Source organism: Castor canadensis, chromosome 9 (assembly GCF_047511655.1).
Source record: "Castor canadensis chromosome 9, mCasCan1.hap1v2, whole genome shotgun sequence".
Taxonomy (NCBI): Eukaryota; Metazoa; Chordata; class Mammalia; order Rodentia; family Castoridae; genus Castor; species Castor canadensis.
In genome coordinates, this window is record NC_133394.1 from 85680029 (window position 1) to 85702555 (window position 22527).

General features: G+C 38.7%; 1 protein-coding gene, 1 non-coding gene and 2 pseudogenes across 2 annotated transcripts in view; 3 read left to right on the forward strand and 1 right to left on the reverse strand.

Annotated features, from left to right (window-relative positions):
- The window catches only part of Coq2 (coenzyme Q2, polyprenyltransferase), a 37886-nt gene extending 16244 nt beyond the window's left edge, over positions 1-21642 (forward strand). Inside the window, exons 3-7 of the mRNA XM_020159091.2 lie at positions 9721-9842; positions 11313-11398; positions 13095-13228; positions 16486-16674; positions 19524-21642. Coding sequence (XP_020014680.2) covers positions 9721-9842; positions 11313-11398; positions 13095-13228; positions 16486-16674; positions 19524-19682 — 690 coding nt within the window. The 3' untranslated portion in view covers positions 19683-21642. The remainder of the gene's footprint in view (positions 1-9720; positions 9843-11312; positions 11399-13094; positions 13229-16485; positions 16675-19523) is intronic.
- LOC141410936 (NADH-ubiquinone oxidoreductase chain 1-like) lies at positions 1038-2063 on the reverse strand (annotated as a pseudogene).
- On the forward strand, positions 13237-15363 carry LOC109683309 (small integral membrane protein 12-like; annotated as a pseudogene).
- A 206-nt stretch (positions 21643-21848) lies between the features above and the next one.
- LOC141411104 (U4 spliceosomal RNA) lies at positions 21849-21989 on the forward strand. The gene has a single exon (XR_012435946.1). It is a non-coding gene; the product is annotated as a U4 spliceosomal RNA (small nuclear RNA).
- Positions 21990-22527: the final 538 nt, after the last annotated feature.

A 22527-nucleotide genomic window follows, 5' to 3' on the forward strand; every position in this document is an offset into this window, starting at 1 on the left:
CTACATCCAGGAAGATGGAGTAGGCATACTTTTCCCTACTTTAGTAGGGCTAGTATGGCTATGATTGTAGGTATTAAGATTAGGTTATTTTTTGTTAATTCATTAATGATAATTCATTTTGGTAAGAATCCTGTTAGTGGTGGGAGTCCTCCAAGTGATAAGAGTGAGATGAGCAATATTAGGGTTATTACTGGGGTAATGTTTCAGGAGTGGGCTAGGGTTAGTGTATTGGTGTTTGAGTTATAGTTAATTATTGTAAATATGGTGATAGTAGAATGTAAATGATTAGGTTTAGTATGAAGGCTATAGAGTTATACGAGATGATGGCTATTATTCATCCTATATGGGCAGTTGATGAATAGGCTATGATTTTACGTAGTTGTGTTTGGTTTAGTCCTCCTCAGCCTCCTACTATGATTGATAGTAGAGTTATTGATATAATGAGTTAGTGGTTGATTCATGGTGTTAGTTGATATAGGATGGAGATTGGGGCTAGTTTTTGTCATGTTAGTAGTAGTATTCCAGATACAAGGGTAGTTCCTTGGGTGACTTCTGGTACTCATAGGTGAAATGGGGCTAGTCCGAGTTTTATAGTTAATGCTATTAGGGTTATGAAAGATGTAATCGGGTTTTGTATATAGGTGATAGATCATTGGTCTGAATCTAGTAAGTTGATTACAATTGCTATTAAGAGTAGTATGGATGCTGTAGCTTGTGTTATGAAGTATTTGGTTGCTGCTTCTGTAGATCATGGGTTTCCTTTATTAATTAGTAGGGGGATGAATGCTAATATATTTATTTCTAGGCCTGCTCATATTATTAGTCAGTGGGAACTTATTATTGTAATTACTGTTCCCATAAGTATGGTGAGTAGGATAATTAATTTAGCAATGGGTTTAATTAGTATGGGAAGGGTATAAATCAACATTTTTGGGTATGGGCCCGATAGCTTATTTAGCTGACCTTACTTTAGAGTTAGGTGTAAGACGGTAGCACAAAGAATTTTGAGTTCTTAGGATTAGGTTCAATTCCTATAGCTCTAGAAATAAGAGGATTTAAATCTCTATGTTTTACTCTATCAAAGTAACTCTTTTGTCAGACATATTTCTATATTTGTGGGGGGATGCTTGATATGCCAGTGGGGAGGGATACATATAGTATACAGGCAGCCAAGGTAAGTGGGAGAAAGTTTTTTCATAGTAGGTGTATGAGTTGATCATATCGGAATCGGGGGTATGATGCTCGGATTCATAGGAATAATATGGGGAGGCAAAGGGTTTTGATGGTGAAGTTGATTTTGTATAGTTCTGGGGTTAGGGGATTGTGGAATGCTCCTAGAAATATGATTGTTGTGAGAGCATTTATTATAATAATGTTTATGTATTCTGCTATAAAGAATAGGGCAAATGGTCCAGCGGCATATTCTACGTTGAATCTGATACAAGTTCGGATTCCCCTTCGGTTAGGTCAAAGGGGGCTCGGTTTGTTTCTGCTAATGTTGAGATAAATCATATCATGGCTAGTGGTCATGTTGGGATGATGAGTCTGATGTGTTCTTGTGTTGTGATTAGTGAGAATATGGTGAATGATCCGTTTATAAGTATTACTGATAGGACAATGATGGCAAGGGAGACTTCATATGAGATTGTTTGTGCAACTGCTCGGAGTGGTCCGATTAGGGCATATTTAGAATTTGATGATCAGTCTGATCATAGGATGGCATAGACGGATAGGCTAGAGGTTGCTAGGGTAAATAGGATACCAAAGTTTATATTGATTAAGGGTTGTGGTATTGGGAATGGGATTCATATAATGAGAGCTAGGGTGAGTGCTAGGGTTGGGGTGATGGAAAATAGTAGTGGGGAAGAGGCTAGTGGTCGCATAGGTTCTTTAATAAACAGTTTTAGTGGATCAGCAAATGGTTGGAGAATGCCATAGGAGCCTACTACACTTGGGCTTTTTTGTAATTGTATATATCCTAGGAGTTTTCATTCTACAAGGGTTAAGAATACTATTGCTAGTAGGATAGGAATTGTTAATGTGAGTACATTTATAATGAACATGAAATGTTAAGGAGAGGAGTTGAACCTCTGAGGGTAAAGTTTTAAGTGTTATGCAATTACCAGGCTCTGCCACCTTAACTAGCCCTGCTCTAGGGTAGGTAGGGTAAATAATTTAGTAGATTAATGTTAGTGCATTTGTTGGGTTTAAGGCTCTGAAGGGGAGTTGGCCTTTTTTCTCTTGTCCTTTCCTATTGGGAGAAACTTGTAAATAGATAGAAACCAACCTGGATTACTCTAGTCTGAACTCAGATCATGTAGGACTTTAATCGTTGAACAAACGAACCATTAATAGTGGTTGCACCATTAGGATGTCCTGATCCAACATCGAGGTCATAAACCCTATTGTCGATATGGACTCTAGAATAGGATTACGCTGTTATCCCTAGTATAACTTGGTCCGTTCAAGTGGTGGGAACACCTAAGTACAACTTCCCACTAAGTACAACTAAAGTTCGTGGACAAATTTATATAAAACAAGAAGAATTTTTATTGCAATCACTAGAGGTCACTAGACTAGCTAGGGACCTCAGGACCCAAAGAACAACATGCTGGTGAGTTTTCTGGATTTTAGTTTTTTGCCTTGTGTATCCCAGTCTTGGAACTGAAAAGCCAGCATCCTGGAAATAACCAGCGGGTACAGCAAAGGAAAGCCCCAACCAAAGCCGACTTGTCAGGTGTCAGTAATGGCCAGGTGGCATTCTTGAACTTCTAACTCTACTTGGTGATAATTAGAAAGCATCCCCAACTCATTCCCTTGCCAAAGCAGTGTTAAAAAAAAAAAAAGAAAGAAAGAAATAGTTACAACAAGGTTTAAATGAGATCCAGAGTTAAAAATCACTTGTCATAAAAGAACTAGGAAAATCTTAACTAGAGTGAAAAAAAGACAGTTGATCAATGAAGAACTGAAATGGCAGAGATGTTAGAATTATCTGAAAAAGATTTTTAAAGAGGTGATCACAAGTACGCTTCAGTGAGCAGTGATAGACATGCTTGAAAACGCACATGGAAAATTAGAAGTCTCAGCAAAGGAATAGAAAATATAAAGGAGAACCAAATAGAAGTATTAGAACTGAAAAAAATACAGTGATTGCAATAAAAATTCAGTGACTGGGCTAAACAGCAGAATGGAGGGGACAGAGGAAGAAACAATGAACTGGAGATAGAACAATAGGAATACTCCATTCAGGGGACCAGCATGGTGGTATATGCCTATAATCCTAACTATTCCAGAGGTGAAAGCAGGAAGATCAGAGGTTTGAGACCAGCCTAGGTAAAGTTAGCAAGACCCTTTCTCAAAAACAATACAAACAAAAGATCCAGGGGTATGTCTCAAGGGGTAGAGCACTTTCCTGGCATGCAGAATGCTCTGGGCTCTATCCCCACTCAAAAAATAGAGAAAATAGACTGGAAAAAAATGAAGTCTGAGGACCTGTGGGACAATGCTAAGTGATTTAACACTGGCTTCATTAGAAGGACAGAAAAGGTAGATGGAGCTGGAAACTACTTGAAGAAATAATAGCTGAAAATGTCCCAAATTTGGCAGAAGACGTAAACCTACATTTTTAAGAAAGTGAGCAACCTCCAAACATGATAAAGAAATCCACACTAAGATACATCATAGTCAAACTTTTGAAAACTAAAGCAACTTTAAACTCTTGAAAGCAGAAAGAGAGAAATACTAAAAGCATAATCCATAAAAGGAAATATTGCTAAATTGGACTTCACAAAAGCAAATTTTGATGTGAGAAAGATCTTTTCAAGAGGATTAAAAGGGAAGCTACAGACCAGGAAAAACTGGTATCCAGAACTCTCTAGAGCACCTGCTTTGCACACATGAAGGCTTGAGTTCAAACACCAGTCCTACCAAAGGGGAAAAAAGAACTCTCAAAACTGAACAATAAATAAAAATCTGATTAGAGGATGGATAAAGATATTTCACCAAAGAAGATACGTAGATGGCAAAGTAGCACATGAGGTACATTCAGCATGCTTGGCTTTTTTGTAAATGCAAACTTAAACTGCAACAAAATATCACTACAAACTTTCCAGAGTGGCTGAAATAGAAAATAGTGACACCACCAAATGCTGATGAGAACAGAGAGACTTCACCACTCATTCGTTGCTGGTAGGACAGTGAAGCGGTACAACCACTTTAGAAAAGATTGACAGTTTGGTTTGTTGTTACTCATCTAAACATGCCATCCAGTTCAGCAGTTGTACTCCTTATCCCAGAGAAATAAAAACTTAGGTTCACACAAAAATCTGTACATCAGAGTTACTTGTAATAGCCCCAAACTGGAATCAACCAGTTGTCCTTCAGCAGTAAATAAACGATGTTTGGTAATCCATGCCATGGAAAACTACAGCAGCAAAAAGAAACAAAACATGCAACAACCTGGGTGAATTTCCAGAGAATTACATTGAGAGGAAAAAAAAAATCTGAAAATGTTATTACTGTGTGCTTCCATTTATATAACATTCTTGATATGACAATGTTATAGAAATGGCAAGTAGATATGATGCCAGGAATTAAGGAGAAAATGGAGGCAGGAGGTAAATAGGTATGACTATCATGAGAGATCCTGGACGGTAGTGTTAGATTCCTTGACTGAATCAATGTCAAAATCATGGTTGTGAGATTGTGCCATACTTTTGCATGATGTTGCTATTGGACCTGGATAAAGGGTATGTGGGGTTTTTGTATTCTTAAAATTGCATGTAAGTCTACAATTATCTCAAAAAGCTTCATTAATATATTCTGGTTTGGAATAGTGGTGCATGCCTGTAATTCTAGCACTTAGGCTGAAGTGCGAGGATTGTAGCTTGATTGTAGTGTGGGCTACATAGCGAGACCCTCTCAATAAAACAAGGGATGAGAGTGTAGCTCAGTGGTAAAGGGCTTGCCTAGCATATGCAGGCCCCTGGGTTTGAACCCTAGTATTGTAGATAGAGCTCTCTTTCTATATATATGCATAAATAAATATATCAAACCAATCAGCTTTTTCCATTTTTAAAATAAAAGAACCACCTTTTTAGCTCTCCCTTAATTGATTTTTTTTTCCTCTAGATGAAAGAGAACTGATTAGAAATCTCCCTCATGCCATTTTTCTCCAACTAGAAGAGTCCAGGTTGTATGTCAACATACAACAAAGCATAAATGTTTCATAGCTATTGAAATGGTTTTGCTAACTTGAATTTTAAAATATTATGTATGTATTTTTTTAAATAAACTTATCTTGTAGTTTGGGGGAATCTCACATGCTTTATTTTGTGGTGCTGGGGATCAAACTCAGGGCCTCTCACATGCTAGGCAGGCGTTCTATCACTGAGTTACACCACCAGCCCTATGTCTGTCTCTTAAAGGATGAGTTAAAAAGCTTGGTGTATAATGCTTGCTTCAGTTTGTTAAAGGCAATAAAGCCATCATCGAGACATTTTATGGCCTAGGGTTTAGCGTAATGTACTGCATGTTAAGTAAATTGGTGAAACATTAAGTGGTAAGTGAATTGCTATTAGGATATGTAGGTTAAGTGTGTTTGTTGATGCTTTTAGTGATTTGCCAGCCACATGAATGTATGACAAACATTAGGTTAAGAACTTTGAAATAATCTCAACACATAGGTATTAATCATCTGATTTGGTAAAGTATGAATGTTCTGGTTTCATAATATATGTTTTGATCATCATGTTACATCATTTTCATCTTCTTGGAGTACTTGTTTATTTGCAGCTTTCAAATTTAGCTAGGTAATTCTATACAGAAGGGGCAGTGTAATATTGTGGCTAGGAGAACCCATAGCAGCTGTGCTCTGGAAAGTTACTGAGCCTCTCCTCAGTTTCATTTGAAATAGCAAAGACTTGTGAGTGAGGGTTTAGTGAAATGATGCTCTTAGTGTAGCAGCACACCAAAAACATTCAAGTACCTGCTAGAGAAATAATAATACCCTGAAACAAATACAAAAACATAAGTACTGTCTCCAGTTTGAAGTTTTAGGACTCAAGACAGGGGTAAAGATCTAGCACTGGTACTCTAACCAGGATTAGTCACTCTCCACAGCTTTTCAGAAGCTTCCTTATGGCATAGCGAATTCTTCTGTAAAGGACCAGTTAGCAAATATTTTAGGCTTTGTGGGCCAGTCATCTTTGTGATTAATAAACTCTTTGTGGAAGAGTGAAAGCAGCCATAGACAATATGCACAAAATTGGTGTAGCTGTGTTTCACCACACAAAACTTTATTTGTGAGCTCTGAAATGTGAATTTTCTGTTATTTTCCTGTGTTGCAATATATTACTCTTAAAAAGTTATTGCCAGCCATTTAAAAAATGTAAAAACTATTCTTAGCTCATTAGTCAGACAAAAATAGGCAGTAGGTTGGATTTGTTCCACAGGCCATAGTTTGCTAACTTTTGATATCAGTCATAAAGATATGTGAAATTAAGAAAATTTATTGCATGTTTGTATACCTGTGACATTCACCTATCAGGTAGGTGCTATTATTACTTCCCCTCTGCTTTTCCTTTAACAAGAAAACAACCTCAGTCTGGGAAAGGTTAACTAATTTGCCAAAATTCAGCCCGTAAGTGATGGAATTAACTTCAAAATGCTGTGCTCTGTAATCGCAGATCCTGAGTTCTTAACTTCCAGCACTGTTGAAATTTTTGGTTGTATTCTTTATTTGTGGGTGAGTTTAGGATAATCACATTTCATGGAGGAAAAGAACAGGGCCTACCTGTGATTTGTCTGTTCAGTAGCTCTGTCCGTTCACATTCTCACAGTGAGTTTGCCTTAACGTTTGAGTATAGTCAGTACTGCACTAAGTAGTATTCCATAGACACATTTTTTTCCCTTTTCTTTTTTTTTATTGTTTTATTATTCATATGTGCATACAAGGCTTGGGTCATTTCTCCCCCATGCCCTCACCCCCTCCATTACCACCCACTCCACTCCCTCCTTCTGCCCCCCACCCTCTCAATAGCCAGCAGAAACTATTTTTCCCTTATCTCTAATTTTGTTGAAGAGAGAATATAAGCAATAATAGGAAGGAACAAGTGTTTTTGCTGGTTGAGATAAGGATAGCTATACAGGGAGTTGACTCACATTAATTTCCTGTGCGTGTGTGTTACCTTCTAGGTTAATTCTTTTTAATCTAACCTTTTCTCTAGTTCCTGGTCCCCTTTTCCTATTGGCCTCAGTTGCTTTTAAGGTATCTACTTTTAGTTTCCCTGTGTTAAGGGCAACAAATTCTAGCTAATTTTTTAGGTGTCTTACCTATCCTCACCCCTCCCTTGTGTGCTCTCGCTTTTATCATGTGCTCAAAGTCCAATCCCCTTGTTGTGTTTGCCCTTGATCTAATGTCCACATATGAGGGAGAACATACGACTTTTGGTCTTTTGGGCCAGGCTAACCTCACTCAGAATGATGTTCTCCAATTCCATCCATTTACCAGCGAATGATAACTTTTCGTTCTTCTTCATGGCTGCATAGAATTCCATTGTGTATAGATACCACATTTTCTTAATCCATTCGTCAGTGGTGGGGCATCTTGGCTGTTTCCATAACTTGGCTATTGTGAATAGTGCCGCATAAACAAGTGGTTTTTGTCTTTGCTTCTGTTAATGTGGTTTGTTACGTTTATTGATTTTCGTATGTTGAACCACCCCTTTATTCCTGGGATGAAGCCTACTTGGTCATGGTGAATGATCTTTTTGATGTGTTGTTGAATTCGGTTTGCCATTATTTTGTTGAGGATTTTTGCATCAGTGTTCATTAAGGAGATTGGCATATAGTTCTCCTTTTTGGAGGTGTCTTTGGCTGGTTTTGGGATAAGTGTAATATTGGCTTCATAAAATGTGTTTGGCAGTTTTCCTTCCCTTTCTATTTCGTGGAACAGTTTAAGGAGGGTTGGTATCAGTTCTTCTTTAAAGGTCTGATAGAATTCAGCAGAAAATCCATCAGGTCCTGGACTTTTCTTTTTGGGGAGACTCTTGATTGCTGCTTCAATTTCATTTTGTGTTATAGATCTATTCAGGTGATTAATTTCCTCTTGGTTCAGTTTTGGATGATCATATGTATCTAAAAATCTGTCCATTTCTTTTAGATTTTCAAATTTATTTGAATATAGGTTCTCAAAGTAGTCTCTGATGATTTCCTGGATTTCCATGGTGTTTGTTGTTATCTCCCCTTTTGCATTCCTGATTCTACTAATTTGGGTTTTTTCTCTCCTCATTTTAGTCAGGTTTGCCAAAACCTGAAAAAATGAAGCTGGCTTCATTTTGTAAATGTTTTTACTAGTATATTATGGTCATACATAATAGGAAGTTTTATTGTGACATTTCCATATATACATAAACTCGTACCCCAGTTTGGACATCTCCTCCATTATTCTCCCTTTCCCCATGCTCCTTCCTCACCCCCCCTTTTTTTTAGAGAAAAAATTGATTTAATTAAACAGAATAAGGTAACTCTAGGCAGTCATCTTTCAGTCTAAAAATGAGCAAAAACTGTTGAAACAAGTCATGATTTTTCCCCAGATTTCTACATTTCCCTTCTTAAAGTGACTTCAACAGGTTTCAGTGGTCCGTATATAGAAAATACCATATATGTTCCACATATAGATAGTACTTCTTCATGTACCCTCCCCCTCCCACTAGTGCCCTCCCTTTCACATAACTTGTTTTACATTCCTGTCCTTCATTGATTGTCTATTCATTGTTCATTGGGGTTTTACCCTGGTATTTTACCTATAAATATATTGTATTTTACTCAATCTAACCCCCCCCATTAGTCTTCCTTACCCTTTTCCCCCCTACCTTGTATTGTTCAGCAGTATTCCGTGTGTTTTGTTGTGTTGTTCCTACACAGATATGATATATTTCAATATTATTAATTTTCTATCATTCTTTTCTTCTTTTCCTCCTCCCTTAGTCTCCTTTAACAGTTCCACTCTTGGAAACATGTTGTGTATATCTCTATATATAGATATATATGTGTGCATGTATGAATGAAATGTTTGTATTTGTATCTATCTTTAGCATATGAGAGAAAAACATGTCACCATTGTTTTTTTGAACCTGGCTTATTTCACTTAACGTGATGTTCTCCAGTTCCATCCATTTACCTGTGAATAAGAAAATTTCATTCTTCTTTATGGCTGAATAGTATCCACATTTTCTTAATCCATTTATCAGTTGTAGGACATCTGTACTGTTTCCGTAGCTTGGCTATAAACATGGGTGTGCACTAGTCTTTATTGTACCTTGACTTATTCTTTGACTCATTGTATCTTGACACACACCTTTGGATATATGCCTAGGAGTGGTAATTTCCTCTTTCGTGAGAATTCTCATTATTGTTGTACCTCTTTTCTCTATGAAAATTGAACATATGTATTTACTAAGCTGACTACCTAGAATTATTTATTTCTTTGGAGATGGGAATGGGAAATAGAAGGAAAAGGGGAATGAATGGTGGGAATTTTTAAGTCTTTTCAAAGCTATTTTAAACATGTAGTGTTCTTGGCAGTATCAGGATGTTGACTTTGCTGTGTTCATATTTGTACCTTAGTGTCTACCATGAGCCAGTCTCTTAATTAAATGTTTAAATAGATGATTGGGTCATTACATGAGACTAAGGCATCTCTTTTTTTTCTATGTTAAGGTTACAAGAACAGCATGTCGCCCAATAGCCGCTGGAGACATTTCAACTTTCCAATCCTTTGTTTTTCTTGGGGGACAGCTGACCTTGGCACTGGGTGTCCTTCTGTGTCTGAATTACTACAGGTACATTAAATGTGTTTTTCGTAATTATGTATAAAACCTCACTGAGTTGGAGAATGTAGAAATAAACTGAAATAGAAATATCTTTATCAGAAAACTATTTATTGGCCATTTCTGCAGTGATTGTAAGTTAGCAAGCACAAATGCAGTAACTCACCATGCACTGTCAAATCTACTTCCAGAATGCTTTCAGCCAAACAAGTTCGATCAGCACTAATTTATTCTGAAGTACCTTCAGTATTTTCACTGTGTGTTCCCTAAGGGACACAGGCACTTTCATAGGTTCTTCAAGTGTGCGTACAGTCATATATGTTGTATAATTTTATGTATACTGACAGTTAACTTCGGAAGTGCATGGAAGCAGAAGTGATTATACTCGTTTTGCAAAAAAGAGGAACTGTGTCACTGATGAAAGTGACAAAAGGAGAAGTGGGAGGATTTATTCTCTTAAACAGAGACACAATTAAACTTTCGTATATTAGATGACTGCTTACAAAGTACTTCAAAGAGGGAAAAAAAAGGGTAGGAGGTATCAGCAAATAAGTATTCCTTTAGAGACTAAGCATAATTGCATGCCTGCCTTGATAGCATCAGCAGCAGGAGAACCCCTTTATAACTTTAGAAGGCTATTCTTGAAGCAGGGGTGTTAGATAAACTGTGAGATACCCAAGAATGTCATATTTCCATAGTAGCTTTACTTTTCTTGAGAAGTTACACCCCACTGTGAATGCAAAGAGAGATGTCCTGACTCTAATAAATTCTTTGTTAGATATTTCAGTTTACTGGTCACTTTAAGGTTTGGAAGTAGTTTAGAGAAGCAGTAGTGTATAGTGGCTAATAGACTGCACTGTGAAGCCAGATTATTTTAGGATTGAGGCTTGGGAGCTGGGGATGTAGCTCCATGGTAGAGTACTTGCTTAGTATGCACAAGGCCCTGTGTTTGATCCCCAGCACTAAAGACAATTGGCAGATTATTTAATCTCCTTGTGCTTCCATTTCCTCATCTGCAAAAGAGAATGAGAATAAAAACTACCTGTCTTCTAGGGCCATTGTGAAGATTATAGTAAGTTAACAAATGTAAAGCATTTAGAATGGTGCCTAATAAGTCAGATGTGGGGACACATGCCTCTACTGGAAGATGAACGCAGGAAGATCTCCAGCCTGTGTTACATGGTGAATTCCAAGCCAGTCTGGGCTACATAGTGAGGCCCCGTCTCAAAAAACAAACAAAAGAAAATAGTGCCTAATACATAAAAGTACTGTATGCATTAGCTACTATTTTGTTTGGTTGTTTTGTAACATTTAAAATATTTTTCTCCTTATCATTTATGGTAGGAAAAGTCAGTCTAGGAAGAGCATAGCAAAATACTATTTTAAGATAAAAGTATCTCCTAATTAGTATACTGTAATATCTTAAAGTATTTAGTGAATTTCTAATTACAGTGCCGTTAATCTAGTTTTTTCTGTTTTCAGCATAGCTCTGGGAGCAGCATCCTTACTTCTTGTTGTCACCTATCCACTAATGAAAAGAATTACCTACTGGCCTCAGTTAGCCCTGGGTAAGCTTGAAATACCTAAGTGTTTCTTTCAGTGACTCTCAAAATTCACTTTTACATATTATATGTGTATAGAAAGAGATAAAATGTCAGTCATGAAATTTTTCAAACAAGAATAAATTTTCACATTTTAAAGGAAAGCAATTAGTTATTCTTTTGGCTAAGAAATCTTGTGTATTTATAAAGGTTATCATCATCATTCTTATTTTCTGAAATGCTTTTTAAAAATCTAGGCATGTCATGAAAGGATGGTTGATCTAGGTACCTTAAAGAGTTTGGAACATGGGGTAAGAAGCCCTCTGTGGCAGGAGAACGAAGTTAAAAGTCTGTGTGATCATACAGACAGCTCCTGTTCTGCGAAGCCTTGCATGGGCCTTTCATGAGGACATTAGCCTCCTCTGGCTTCCCTAGCACTCTCACATGGCATTTACTCATTTCAACAAAATTGTATTGACAGCCTCCTATGTCTCCCATTAATAAATTGTAAATGACTGAAAGATAAGACATTCTTTATACATAGCTAGGCATCTAGCATAGCATTTAACACAAGGCAGCTATTAGATATGTTATTTGTTGGCGAAAAGAGGAAAATAGGTAAGTCAAAATGTATTCCAAGGTACTCTATTTCTAGAACATTCTGTGCTGTTCCTAGAGTGATTCTAGTTCTTTAAATCATTTTTCCAATTAAAAAAAAAAGACTTTCTAAGAAATTGATGGAATTGATGAGAGCCTTACTTGTGGGAAAGTTGTGATGAGATACTTATCTTCTTCTAAGATCCTCTTATTAATTACGCTCTTTCTTTTCATTATTAAAAAAAAGTTTACATTTTCAACTACTCTAGGAGTCTTGGTAAAAGCATAAGCATTTCCTACATACAACATACTATTCAAAAGCTGGCATATTTACTTCAAGCATTTATTGCATTGCTACTTTTACATTGTGCCAGGAATTGCACCAAGTACATGGAAGATAAAAATAAATTCACCATCTTTAGGAGATGGAGGAGACAGCAGATAAGCAGGTCACTGCAGCACAAGGTGGCATCATGATCATATGGGAATTAAGAAGAGGGTATTCTGAGTGGAAACAGGCAATATGAGAGGAGAAAGAGGATCTTAGAAGAATCTTGGAAGGTATTTGGGACACGTTGGATTTAGGATGCCTGAGGGACTTGAAGTTGGAAAGCTCATTATCTAGTCTGGAACTTAGGGAAGTGCTCAGACTTGGAAATGAAGATTTTAGCAGTTGTTACCACTTAGGTGTTTATTTGTAGTCCTCAGAGAGAATGGGCTTGTAGAAAAGGCAAGTGTTCCTATCTGTACTCTTGTTTCTATAACTTACAGGTGATGTAAGTGGTGATGGAAAGAACATAGATTTTGAGTCAGGTAGGTCTAAGCTGAGTCCCAGCAGCTTACTGGCTGCCAGGCACAGAACGAGGTAACTCCTGCTGACCTTATTAGGGACAGTGTTCTTTCTAATATCTATGTTGAACTCTTTGAATCTGTTCCTTTTTTTGTAAGATGAAGCTAATAACTACCACAAAGGGTTGAAAGAGGATTTAGTGAAAAAACAAAGAGAACAGCATACCCAGAGCCCAGTATGCAACAAGCACATAATACATGCTGACACCCCTCTCCTTTCTTGTGGTGTGCTAAAGTATATTTTGACTTTCCCTTCTTTATGTTTTGCGAATCGTAGGGTTGACTTTTAATTGGGGAACACTGCTTGGATGGTCTGCTATCAAGGGCTCCTGTGATCCATCTGTGTGTCTTCCTCTTTATTTTTCTGGAGTTATGTGGACACTGGTATATGATACTATATATGCCCATCAGGTAAAGAAACTATGTCTTTTTCATAACTTTGCATTAGGTATTGTTTTCTAAGAACTCTACAATAAGAACCAATGGTTCAAGTGGTAGAACGCCTGCCTAGCAAGCACAAGGCCCTGAGTTCAACTGCCAGTACCACCAAAAAAAAAGGAAGGAAGGGAAGGAGGGAAAGGAAAGAAGGAAAGAAAGAGAGAGTACTTTTTGCTAAAAAGAAAGGCAGTTCCATGGCGCCAACAAAATATTTGTTTGTGTATGTTTACCAAAGAGTTCAACTAGTTTTCATTTACATGCACTTAAATAATATTTACTGTATGCCAGGTACTACTTTAAATACTTCGCAAATTCTAAGTTAACCTCCATAGTAGCCTGTGAGGAAGGTACTTATTTGTACTATCCTCATTTTACAGACAAGGAAATGTGTAGAGAAGTAACTTATTTGCATCAGTGGATTGCAGAGCTAAGATTTAAACTCAGAGTCTCTGGATTGTGTACTTTAAGTTTTTGGTACTGGGATTTGAACTCATGGCCTCAAACTTGCTAGGCAGGCGCTCTGCCACTAGAGCCACTCTGCCAGCCCTTTTTTATGTTGGGTATTTTTGAGATAGGGTCTTGCTAACTATTTGCCCAGGCTGGCCTTGAATGGCGAGCCTCCTGATCTCAGCCTGTCAAGTAGCTAGGATTACAGGTGTGAGCCACCAGTGCCCAGCTCATGACACATTCTTTAAGTGAAGAATGCCTAACCAGGCCCCCATGGGCCGCTGGGAGCCACTTCGTTGGTGCTCCTGGCTAGGTGGTGGAGAGCTGGCCAGGCTAAAGAGTGTGGGCTGGGCCGCAGATGACATGTGGCCCATGCTTTGGACTGTAGTGTGAGCCTATGCCCCCTGTATCATGTTTCCTGTGGCTTTCATGGCTGTGGGTCACCACCTGGAATGGTTCATCAGGAGAAAGGCCTCCCAGGCTGTGGAGAGAAGAGCATCTCACAGTATTGGGAAGATCACAAGGTGCATGAGCTGCTAGGCAAGGACCACACTTAGGTGGTAAGCCTTAATGACAAGCTGGAATTTGTGCCTAAAGCTATCCTGAACAGAAACCGCCCACAGAAGAATTAATTGAGGACACAGGCCCTGTGGTCCACAGAGCTGTGACTGGTCAGGCACCATGGCATCCCAGCCCCAGAACATACATCTGATTTGCTTTGCTCTTATTCTGGCCCTTCCTGCACCACAAAGCCATACATGTTCTGGCTGCTCCTTCATGGCCAGGCCAAAAGCAGCAGCTGACGGCCAACAGAGGAAGACTGCTTCTGTCGCAGAGGGCTACCAAGTGCTCACGCTTCGAGCTTGTGTGGGTGCACTGCCAGGAGGAGTGTTATGAAATGAACATTACCCTCAGTCTCCCTGGGGAGGCACTGCAGCCTCGAGTGGGAGTGGCTAGATCTGGGTGTTTCCTTTAGGAGGAACTAACTACAAGTCTAGTTAGTTTCCACTGGGAAGAATTCAAACATCACCCTGGCTCCCTTGACTAGTTTGCCCTTTCCTTGGTCTTCGTTCTTCCTGAAATCCTGTTTTCAGCCCAGGAGTAGGATTCCCTGAGAACAAAGTATTTTTCTGTTGTCAGAAGCTCCAGCTATTCACCTTGGGACAGGAGGAACGATGCCTGGTGAATTTACCTGAAAACAGTTACCATCTTCCACCCCTCAGCACTATGTAGTGAAAAGCATGATTAAAGTGGGTCTGAAAAAAAAAATCATAATCATAGTTTAGAAAAATAATGATAATTTTTTAAAAAGATCATAAACAACCAGAGCAAAATAGACTGGAGGTGTGGCTCAAAGTGAGGATAGGCAAGACACCTAAAAAATTAGCTAGCATTTGTTGCCCTCAACGCAGAGAAACTAAAGCAGATACCTTAAAAGCAACTGAGGCCAATAGGAAAAGGGGAACAGGTACTAGAGAAAAGGTTAGTTCAAGAAGAATTAACCTAGAAGGTAACACCCACGCACAGGAAATCAATGTGAGTCAATGCCCTGTATAGCTATCCTTATCTCAACCAGCAGAAACCCTTGTTCCTTCCTATTATTGCTTATACTCTCTCTACAACAAAATTAGAAATAAGGGCAAAATAGTTTCTGCTGGGTATTGAGGGAGGGGGCGGAGTGGGTGGTAAGGGAGGGGATGGGGGCAGGGGGGAGAAATGAACCAAGCCTTGTATACACATATGAATAATAAAGGAAAAAGGAAAAAAAAAGAAGTACAGCACCTGCTTTGTGAGGGCCAAGCCCTGAATTGAAACCCCAGTCCCACTAAAAAAAAAGAATGCATCATGAAGCTGGGCATGGTGGCATACACTTTAATCCCAGCACTTGGGAGGCTGAGAGAGGCAGGAAGATTACGAGTTCAACACCAACCTGGGAGAGACCCTGTTTCAAAAAAATAAAAGTGTCTTGAGACCCTGTCTCAAAAACAAAATACAAACAAAAAAGATGGTGGAAGGGGGAGTGTGACTCAAGATGTAGAGTGCTTACCTAGCATGCAAAATGCCTTGGTTTCAATTCCTAGAGCTGCAAATAAATAAAAAGACCTATCTCTGATTACAGGGAAAGGGCTTGATGAGAGAGGAAAGGAATAAACAGGCCAAAAGTAGGAAGTAGATAAATGGGGTTATGTGCTGAGCATTTTTATACATCTCTGATTGAACCTAAAATGTACAAGAAATTACTGATTTGAAAACTCTGAGATAGAAAGGAGCTATGTAAAGAATTAAGAGTTGAGGTTTGGTTTTGTTTTGTTTTGTCTTTGCAGTACTGGGGCTTGAACTCAGGGCCTTCACAATGAGCCACTCCACCAGCCCTATTTTTGTGAAGTTTTTTTTCCGAGATAGAGTCCCATGAATTATTTACCTGGGCTGGCTTTGAACTGTAATCCTCCTGATCTCTGCCTCCTGAGTAGCTCAGTTTACAGGCATGAGCCACTGGTGCCTGGCTAAGAGTTGAGTTTTGATCCTAATACAGTAGAAGTGTAATAAAATTAAATAAAAAGAATGGTATGTGGGGATTTGCCTATACATTCACTACTGGTCAGTTTATTTCTGAGTCACCATTACCTTTCACAGATTGTAATAACAGTTCATACTTTTTAAATACATTTTCTTCTGTAATTATGATTATGTTAAAAACTGCTCAGTTGTATATTTTAAAAATAGGAATTTTGTGATATTCTGATTAAATACCAAAATAGTTTATTATTGCTTTCTGATACTAGGACAAAAAAGACGATGCTGTGATTGGTCTCAAGTCCACAGCACTGCTCTTCAGAGAAAAAACGAAGCAGTGGCTCAGTGGCTTCAGTGTCGCCATGCTGGGGGCCCTGAGCCTGGTAGGAGTGAACACTGGTCAGACTGCTCCCTACTACACTGCTCTAGGTGCTGTAGGAGCCCATCTGGCTTACCAGGTTTGACCTTTTCTTACTTTCCTCACTTTTCCTCAGTATAAATTATAAAAATTGTTAAACAGTAGAGAAGAAGCTTCTTGAAACAACTTCTTGGCTTGTACTGATTGAGTTGCACCCTCTCTGCCCCAACTTGTCATATAAAAAAGTTGGCTGTATTATTTTAGAGAAAATAATATAATCCTAATCTCAGATTTTCCCTGTTCATTCAGCAATGTCTGAAGCTTATGGGTTGATTTGAATTAGTATTCAATTCCAAAAGCAAACTGAAAAATAAACTTTATTATTTTAAATCTAGGTTTCTAGTGATGGTTAGCAAACTTATCATTCAGAAGTTTGGTTTCCACTGGCCTAGAGACCAATGCCAGAGAAGACATGAAATGCCAAAATTCCTGAGGTTTCACCTAGAAAACAAGACATTGTCATTTTAGGATATTCACCCAGCATCACATCCCCTTCCCACTAAGCTTATATTGAGAGTCTGTGGTATTGACTTATAAAGTGAATGAACAGTTATTGCTGTTACTTTCATTCAATAGAATTGAAAAGATGTTGGTGAACTATATTTAGATAATCTATTTTACTGGATTATTGCAAATTACTTGTAAGTATAGGCAAAACTTGTGTAATATGGTATGAAAGAAACATAAAATCTGATTACTGTGTCCCCTCTCTTGTTTCCCTCACTATGAAAGCTAAGTGATATGAGTTGGTGATTCTACAGGAGTTCATCATTTTCTTCTTTGGAGTTTTTCAGCATCCCTTTCTGGCTAGAACTCAGCTCCACGAGGGCTGTCATCATGAATTGATTGGTCTCTGGATAGTGAATGTACATTAATGTTAAGCACCTGAATGTTAGATGACAGAGAAAAGCAAAAATTATGAGAATAATCACAAATACTATGAGAAATATGTGGAACCCATTACGTATTTTAAATTGCATTTGTGATCCTCTGTCCAGTCCTTAATGCAGTGTTTTAAGATGGGCCTAGCATTCTAATATTTGAAGACAAAGGTGGTCATGATTTTGAGTCTGCAGACCACATAATAAAGAAAAGCTAGTTAAAGCCAGGCATGGTCACACTTGTAATCCCAGGTATTCAGGAGGCAGATATCAGAGGATTGTGGGCTAAGGCCAGCCTATGCAAAACGTTAGTAAGACCCTATCTGAACAAAACAAGCTGGGCATGGTAGGGAATGCCTGTCATCACAGCTATGTGGGAGGTTATAGGTAGGTGGATCATAGTCCAAGCCTGACCCCAGGCCAAAGGCAAGACACCATCTGAAAATTAACCTAAAGCAAAAAGCACTGGAGGTGTGGCTCACGTGGTAGAGCACAAGTGCAAGGCTTGATCTGAAAGTCCAGTACTGCCAGCAAGCTAGTTCATTCTACATCTGATGGCAAATGCCTGTAATCCCAGCACTCAGGAGACTGAGGCAAGGAGATCTGGACTTGGAGACCAGCCTGGTCTACATTGCAAGACCCTGAATAGGTAGGTGGATTGAGAGATTGAGATTTAGATAGAGTTAGTTCCCAGGCTTCCACAGGCTAGCTACATGAGACTTTCTTGGTATATTTGCAGGGCCAGGGAACAAGGAATATGTATGTTCTAGGTAACTAGCCAAAAATCTGGGTCGCTAGGTTCCCTTGTGAGGATGGGAGAGAGCTTAGAAATTTATGGGTGGTGTGTCTTTGGTAGTCATAATAACCCACTTAGTGAGTGGGAGCCAGAAATATTGAATATGTTTCAGTGACAGGCAGCCCTACACAATTAGTGTGCTGCCCAGACATGACTTGTTCTCAGTTATGAGACTGGTCCAGAATGTAAAGCGAGAACCAGGTATGAACTGCAGGGAAGCTGACTTCAGATAGTCTGTAAAGAAGAGCTTTCCAGGTACAGGTTAAGAATCCCTTGTTGGAAATGCTAGGGACTAGAAAGCTTTTGGATTTTGGATTTTTTATTTTTTGAGTTTTGGAATATTTGCATGTACATAATGATGTATCTTGGGGACGGAAGCTAAGTCTAAACACAAAACTTATTTATGTTTCATATATTTCTTACTCCAATAGCCTGAGGGTAATTTTATACAATATTGTTAGCGCACCTGCAGTTTGACTGTAATTTGTCACAGGATTGGATTTTTCCACTTTTGGTCAGCTCTTATCTCAGTTTTGGATGTTGGAACATCTCAGAGCTTTGAGTTAGGGATGATCAACATCTAGTCAGAGATAAGAGTAGCCAGGTTGCCTCTCAGATCATTCACACAGCTCTCAGCCAGAAATTTTTTGTTGTTTATTAGCATACATTAATTGTACAGAGATTTCATTGTGATATTTCTATAGCTACACACAATGTACTTTAATCAAATTCACTCCCTCTATTATACTCCTTTAGTCCTCCTTCCTTCTCTTCCCTTTTTCAAACAGTATTTAGTGGGTTTCATTATGCTATCTTAATGTATACATACATGTAATGCACTCTTACCGTGTTTATTCTGTAGTACCCTCTCCTTTTCCCCTTCCCCTCCTGCTGAGCTCTCCCCAAGAGAATTCGTCCTTTATACTCAAGCTCCATTGTTACTGTTGCTATTGCCATTTTATGTCTAGACTCTGCATATGAGCAAAGCATGTGATATTTGACTTTTTGAACTTATCAGCCAGAAGTTTGGTTTCCAGTTTCATGAGCTTTCCAGTGAAAGAAAGAGGATATAGTTTCATGTATAAGAAGGACTTCTCAATACTTGAAATTCCATAACTAAATACTGTTTCCTCCTCTGTGCTGATCTGTTTATCTGTGATGCCCCACAGTCTAGACGAGGTACTAATGTAGCCTTCTGTTCTTCTCTTACAGATTTACACAGTGGACATTCACAGACCAGACGATTGTTGGTATAAATTTACCTCTAACCGAACAGTAGGAATAATCATTTTTTTAGGGATTGTCTTTGGAAATTTGTGGAAAGAAAAGAGGACAGATGAAACAAACATACAAAAAAAGGTAGTAGAATAGAACATTTGCAAATAAGCTAGATGTGCTGGTGCGTGCCTGTAATCCCAGCACTCAGGAATCAGAAGTGGAAGCAGGAGAATCTAGTTCAAGGCCAACCTGAGCTCCTGTCTGAAAAAACCAAGGGCTGGGAATGTAGCTCAGTGATAGAGCACTTGCCTAGCATGAACAAGGCCCTGTGTTTAATCCTTAGAGCAACAACAACAACAAAAGAAAATTAGCAAATAACGTTTATCCAAGAATTATGAAAACAAATGTTTACACATTATTAGGTTTGAATGAGCAGTCTGTTAAAATATGGTAAAGCAGGAAACAAATGAGATTTAGAGCTCTTTGCCTGGATCTTACTTCAACTGTTTTCTAGCAGAATTCTTCCCTTGTCATAGTAGGGATCTTGAGGATCTGAGATGACTTGAGTGTTCAAGTTGGTGCTTTCTTTTGCCTATTACAGTTCTCATCTGAAGTTATGGATTTTAGCACTTTAGAAAAAACCTGATATGTATCTCATCTAAATGAATGTCTCTATAGGAAAATGGACTTTTTTTTTAAATGGGAAAAATGCTCCTGTGGAAAGTTGGGGCATATTTTTCTTTATTGCAACCTTTACCCTTTGTCAAAAGCTATAATTTAGGAAGCCATTCTGGTTTTTATGTTTTAGAAAAATTTAAATAACCAAATAAATTTACCTATTATGCCCATATGTACCACTGTTATTACCAACTGTGATATTTATTTGAGAGATCTGCAATCTGTGCAGCCACAGTGACCAAATAGGCAAGCAGGCATCACCAGGGACAGTTTTAATTTCCTTTTTTCAACTTATCCTTTTTTCTTGCCCCTGCCCCATTATGTTTCCAACACAGCAGCCAGTCATTTTCTTTCAACCTAAATAAGGTAATGTTCCTTTGCCCAGAACCCTGCAGAATCTCCCCAGTTCACTCAGCACAACTCAAAGCACACACCTGTTGGGTCCATGAGCTGGCTTCATCTCTCCTCTTCATACACCTGCTCCAGCCATGCTGCCTACCTCACTGTCTCAGTCAGACTGGGCAGACTTCTACCCCAGGACCTTAGCATGTGCTGTTCACTTTCCCTAGAGTGAAAATTACATCTTACTCCTTTACTGCAGGTCTTTTCTTAAATGTCACCTCTCAAAGAGGCTTTTCTTATCACTGTGTCAAAAACTCCACAAATGTCACCCATACTTCCTATCTCTGCTCTTTATTGTTTTACCCTTTGGTATTTATCGTTATTAACCTAGAATATATTTTACTAGATTTGATGTGATTCTCACAGACAATGAAATGATTTTTATGTATAGGCTGTGGGCATCAGTAAATATTAACTTGTGTAATAATGATGACTACAATAGTAATGCAGCTGACACAGAGCACTTACATATGCCTTGCACTGATAAATAAGCACTGGAAAAATTACTTAACTCTTTACTCACCAGACACTGAGCCACTGCAAGTGTGTAGACTTCGGGCAGTAGTAGCAGCTGTGACCATGGTGAGACTGAAAGTTAGGAGACAGAAAATGGTCAGGCAGAACAGGCACAGGGGAACTCAGTGGAAACTTACCAAGGACATAAAGACGAGGCAAACAGTGTGGAGAGTCTGGGAAGTTTTAAAACCATTCTCCCAGGCCTTGAAACTACTGAGGTGTACGAACGGTACATGAGTAATGCCCTGATAGGCTGTTTGGCTGATATGCCAGATCTCAGGGTCATTGGGAATGCACAGTGTCCCCATGAAACACATTGGCTGGTAATGACATACATCCCCTAAATGGACCAATAGCAGAGACACAACCAGCTTCCCTTCAACCAGGAAATAAAATCCTTGTAAAAACTCCTAGACAAAGAGTGTCAAGGGCTCAGCCTTTCTGAGACTCTTCCCATTGTATGTGGGGACTTTTTTTCTCTTTTCCTCTCTACTTAATAAAGCTGCTTTTTTGCTCACCCTGTTGTCTGTGACTTTCGTTCTTTGATGACACTAGACAAAAAGTCCCCAGCACCTAGCACAACACACCTGAGACCAAACCATTGCGACAACAAATTAAAGAAGAAACAGCAAGTTGTTCCCTGCAATTTTATCTAATTCTGATGCATATCAGGATAAAGAAGTTGAATCTATGTTGATTTTTATTTTCTTAAAAATAACACACAGCTTTGCACAGTGGCAGTATGGTATCCAGTGAGGTTTATCTGAGGTGCAATTATTACTAATTGAAAATTTTTCCCAATATCCAGCTCTGACGACTTGAAATATAATCAGCATTGGAAATATTTGACAGTCTCTACAGAGACAGAAAAAAATATCATATTGTATTTTAAAACACTTAGCCATCTTAATCCATTAGCACTGGTAAAGTTTAAAAGGAAGCAAATCTGGGAATCAGTAAAAATCTTACAGCCATTTGTGGTAAATAGGGCCTGGAGAATAGAAAGTTAATTAATGCATTCTCTTACTTTCAAAAAGCTGTCTCAATTTTACGGAATTGTTTTAGTTCTTTTTCATTTCCTTGCCTTCTCCTGGTAGAAAGGCTGAAAGTGGGTAAGGAGGTGATAAGAGAAAATGGTGAAGTAAGTCATTAGCTTGTGGAGTCAAGGACTCAAAATGGTTTCGGGTGGAAAGTTCAGCAGCCATCCACCGATAGCACCAGCTGCCTGCCCCAGGAAACATGGGAGGGTACTGCCAGGAATGTGTAAGAGTAGAAGTTACCAGTCCTGTTCTGGGAAGTCTGTTCAGTAGCAGGCCCTTGCTCTAGTCAGCTTCAGAGCCTGTCAGGTGGACAGAGAAATGTATAAAAGAACATTGTAAACTGGACAGTTATCTGGCATCAT